Genomic DNA, 5,000 nt, shown 5'->3' on the forward strand with positions numbered 1-5,000 from the left:
AGATGTCGCTTTAGACTGTGGAATGGCATTTATTCCCTTTGCTTTGCATTACATTCAAGCATAAACACACACACACACACACACACACACACACACAGACTGCTTTCACTTGCAGAAGGTCACTGTAAATTCTTTCCCACAGCTTAATCCTTACACATGCATTTGCTTATCTTTGAGTGGACGCAAGTGTGTGTGTGTGTGTGTGTGTGTGTGTGTGTGAAAACCAACACAGACATATACACTTACAGTTGCACTATGAATTCCCACCCATGTACTATCACAGGGCTGGCACCACTGTTTGTGTGTGTGTGTGTGTGTGTGTGTGTGTGTGTGTGTGCAGAAGAAGGGAAAAATGTGGGAATATTCTCTTGGCACAGGTGTCCGGAACAGATGTCTTGAATATTCAGAAAGCCACGCCCGGTTCAGCTGTTACATCATCTGCCCTCTCATTGCTATGCTCATACAGTGCATTCAGGACCTGGACACACACACACACACACACACATGTATTCTGGTATGTTTTTCAAACTGTGGGAGGAAGCAGGAGAACCCAACAGTGATGTGGAGAACATGTAAAAGTGTGTATAGACAGTAACCTGACTGGCTGGAACCCGGGACCCTGGAGCTGAGAGTCAGGACTCTGACCTCTGCACTCGTCTACACACACTCATCATAGATCCATGCTTTTTTTCAGAAATGTATGCTTTTTGGGTTCAGCTGACGGCCACTGATACGGTCACTGATACGGTCATTTTTCTCTGCTGATCCAGACAATCCAGTACAAATCATTCACTCTCTCTCTCTCTGTTTCTCTCTCTCTGTCTCTGTCTCTGTCTTTCTTTCTTTTTGCCCCCCCCCCTCTCGCTCAGCCATTCCCGTTGGTGTCATCCTCTCGCTGGATGGTGAAGCGTGGTGAACTCACGGCCTATGTGGAAGAGAGTGGGATCTTCTCCAAGAAGACGACACGGCATCAGGTCTACTTCTTCCTCTTCAACGACGTCCTCATCGTTACCCGCAAGAAGAGGTGTGTGTGTGTGATTGTTTATATGTGTGTGTGTGTGATTGTTTGTGTGTGTGTGTGTGTGTATGTGTGATTGTTTATATATATATATGTGTGTGTGTGTGTGTGTGTGTGTGTGTGTGTGTGATTGTTTGTGTGTGATTGTGTGATTGTTTATATGTGTGTGTGATTGTTTGTGTGTGTGTGTGTGTGTGTGTGTGTGATTGTTTATATATATATGTGTGTGTGTGTGTGTGATTGTGTGAGTGTTTATATATATACGTGTGTCTGTGTGTGTGTGTGTGTGTGATTGTTTATGTGTGTGTGTGTGTGTGATTGTTTATATGTGTGTGTGATTGTTTGTGTGTGTGTGTGTGTGTGTGTGATTGTTTATATATATATATATATATATATATATATATATATATATATGTGTGTGTGTGTGTGTGTCTGTGTGTGTGTGTGTGTCTGTGTGTGTGTGTGTTGAATAAGTCATGATCTCAGTACACTACAGTTGAGTCAGGAGTGAATGATACTGATGATGGTAGCATATGTGGATGTTGTGTGGATGTTGGATTCGGGGGAAAGGAATGCTTGGAATGCGTGTGGAAAAATGTCAGGAGTTTGGGTTAATTCCAGATGTGTGATGTAACACAGCTGGGCACCAGGAACAGGAGGAGTGGACAGTCATGACTAGTCCTGAGCTTCCTGCTTCCTGCATCTTCTCTTCCACACTGAACACAGTGCTTTATGTCTTAGTTCTTCCTTACAATTATTATCTCTACTCTAGATTTCTGTCTGTCTGTCCACCTGTCTGCCCATCTGTCTGCCTACCTATTACGGTCTGTCTGTCTGTTTGTTTACCCATCTCTTCTTGTCTATTTTCCCACCTGTCTGTCTGTCTGCCCACCTTTCTGTCTGTCTGCTTATCCCTGTCTGACGATCTATTTCTGTCTTGTCTATCTGCCCAATTGTTTGCCTGTCTGTCTGTCTGCCTGTCTCAAGTTGTCTGTCTGTCTGTCTGTCTGAACCTTCTTGTCTGTCTGAATCTCTTTGTTTGACCATATCTCCCTGTCTGCCTGCCCATCTCTCTATGCCCATCCCTCTTCCTGTCTGTCTGCCCATTTCTCTCTCTCTCTCGGTGTCTGTTTGCCCACCTGTCTGTCTGCCCATCCCTGTCTGTCTATCTGCCTACCTATTTCTCTGTCTGTCTGTCTACCCATCTATCTGGCTGTCTGTCTTCCAATTTTTCTTTGCTTGTCTGCCCTTCCCTCCTGTCTGCCTGTCTGACTCTCTCTGATAGCCAATATCTCTCTGGCTGTCTGCCAATCTCTCTGTCTGTCTGTTTGTCTGTCTGCCTGCCCAACTTTCTGTCTGTTTGTCTGTCTGTCGCCCTGCCCACTTCTCTGTCTGTCTGTCTGTCTCTCTGTCTGTCTACCCACCTCTCTGACTGTCTGTTTGTCTGTCTGCCTGCCTCTCTCTCTCTCTCTCTCTCTCTTTGTCTGTTTGCCCACTTGTAAATCTACCCACCTGTATGTCTGTCTGCCCATCCCTGTCTGTCTGTTTGTCTCTGTCTGTCTCTCTCTCTCTCTCTCTCTCTCTCTGTATTTGAGAGAGAGAGAGAGAGAGACAGACAGAAATGTATTTGGTCATTTCCCTGACCAATGAAACTGAAACTCACTCAGACAGATGTTACTGTATTTAGACCCTGATGAACAGATCACACTGAAGGAGGGCGTACTTTCTTTTTCACGCTCACGTTTGACCAGAATAAAGAAATTCCCTTCCATTCCTGTAAAAGATGATGAGTGGATAAAGATTGGGTGTACGCTGCACTGACATCGTTTGAAGTCTGGAAACGGGAACGCGTGAAGCGGTAAAGAGATATTGCGCTGAAGTGTTGAAATTCCAGGTGATTAGTCAGCTGCTGTAACGACGGCACGATGGACGAGTCCGGACCCGATTCCTCTATCTTTAACTCCTCTCCTTTTCTCACCCACTTCATGTCCCAGCATGCAGAAGGTGAGAAGGGCACAGCTCAGTGACTGGAAGCCAATAAACAGGTACAGGAGAAGTGTATTGCTCCTTTAGGGGGATTTCAGTGACAGATTCCTAGACAGATGAGATCAGATCACACTGTTGTTGTTTATCAGGTTTAATAGAACTGGTGGAACATGTGATTTATCCACAGAGTTGCAAAAACACATCCGCTGTATTCCCCTGACTGACTGCAACTGAGCTGTAGTGTCTTTAATATTACAGCAATTCACCATTCAGTTACATTTACAATCCTTATCCTTTCTTCTCTTTTCATCTCTTTTCTCGTCTCTTCTCCTTCTCTTCTCGTCTCGTCTCCTCTCTTTTCTTCTCTTCTCCTTCTCTCTCTCTTCTCTTCTCTTCTCCTTCTCTCTCCTCTTCTGTTCTCTTCTCGTCTCTTCTCCTTCTCTTCTCTTCTCCTCTCTTCTCTTCTCCTCTCTTCTCTTCTTTTCTCTTTTCCTCTCGTCTCTGCTCTTTTCTTTTTGTCTCTACTCTCTTCTCTTCTCCTTCACACTCTCCTCTCCTCTCCTCTCCTCTCTCCTCTCCATGCATTTTTATCCAGTTATAGTTACATTTAAAGCAGAAGATCATCATAGACATGCTTGTTCTAACTATTTAACTGTTACCATGGCAACGACAACATTGTCGATTGAGTGCTTTAATATAATCCGGACAGATCTACTGTGGAAGCTGCTGCTGTAGAAAAGGAATCAGCCCCCAATCGTCCAATCAGAATGCAGAGTTCAACACCAGTGCTCCCTTTGTGCTGCCTTTCTCACTAGACTCCATGGGCTGTGTCCCAGTCCTCCCAGTGCTCTCCCAGTCCTCCCAGTGCTCTCCCAGTGCTCTCCCAGTCCTCCCAGTGCTCTCCCAGTGCTCTCCCAGTCCTCCCAGTGCTCTCCCAGTCCTCCCAGTGCTCTCCCAGTGCTCTCCCAGTCCTCCCAGTGCTCTCCCAGTGCTCTCCCAGTCCTCCCAGTGCTCTCCCAGTCCTCTCCCAGTGCTCTCCCAGTCCTCCCAGTGCTCTCCCAGTCCTCCCAGTGCTCTCCCAGTGCTCTCCCAGTCCTCTCCCAGTGCTCTCCCAGTGCTCTCCCAGTGCTCTCCCAGTCCTCTCCCAGTGCCCTCCCAGTGCTCTCCCAGTGCTCTCCCAGTGCTCTCCCAGTGCTCTCCCAGTCCTCCCAGTGCTCTCCCAGTCCTCCCAGTGCTCTCCCAGTCCTCCCAGTGCTCTCCCAGTGCTCTCCCAGTCCTCCCAGTGCTCTCCCAGTGCTCTCCCAGTCCTCCCAGTGCTCTCCCAGTGCTCTCCCAGTCCTCCCAGTCCTCTCCCAGTCCTCTCCCAGTCCTCTCCCAGTGCTCTCCCAGTGCTCTCCCAGTCCTCTCCCAGTGCTCTCCCAGTGCTCTCCCAGTGCTCTCCCAGTGCTCTCCCAGTCCTCCCAGTCCTCTCCCAGTGCTCTCCCAGTGCTCTACAGTGACAGTGATGTTCACCTCTTTACTGCCTGATGCTCTGCTTTATTTCACATCGCTCTCAGTGACCTGGCACCTCCAGATGTTTCCGAGTCCCTCGTACATTCTGTTCCAGCTGTTTTTCTGTAGGACAAACAGTTCCCAGTATCACTTTCTCTTTCTCTCACTCCTTCCTTTGCACTTTTTTTTATACTTGGCTGTGGTCTTGGCTTGTGCTCTTCTCTTCTCTTCTCTTCTCTTCTCTTCTCTTCTCTTCTCTTCTCTTCTCTCATTTTCTCTTCTCTCATTTTCTCTTCTTCCTTTTCTCTTCTCTTCTCTTCTCTTCTCTTCTCTTCATACTTGGCTGTGTATGAGTGTGAGTGTGTGTGAGTGTGTGTGTGTGTGAGTGTGTGTGTGTGAGGTTTAAATACACTCTATCGGTCTTTAGAACATTTCTTTCTTTTCCTCCTCCTGTTTTTCGGGAACTTTGAAACAGAGACGGATTCTGAGAAGCGTCTCGGGATTC

At 47.2% G+C, this 5,000-nt stretch overlaps 1 protein-coding gene across 1 annotated transcript in view; it reads left to right on the top strand.

The window, feature by feature from the left end:
* Nucleotides 1-5,000, top strand: part of LOC131351833 (rho guanine nucleotide exchange factor 26-like) — a 56,498-nt gene that overhangs the window by 32,438 nt on the left and 19,060 nt on the right. The window contains exon 11 of the mRNA XM_058387457.1: nucleotides 870-1,024. Coding sequence (XP_058243440.1) covers nucleotides 870-1,024 — 155 coding nt within the window. The remainder of the gene's footprint in view (nucleotides 1-869; nucleotides 1,025-5,000) is intronic.

Source organism: Hemibagrus wyckioides, linkage group LG04 (genome assembly GCF_019097595.1).
Source record: "Hemibagrus wyckioides isolate EC202008001 linkage group LG04, SWU_Hwy_1.0, whole genome shotgun sequence".
Classification (NCBI taxonomy): Eukaryota; Metazoa; Chordata; class Actinopteri; order Siluriformes; family Bagridae; genus Hemibagrus; species Hemibagrus wyckioides.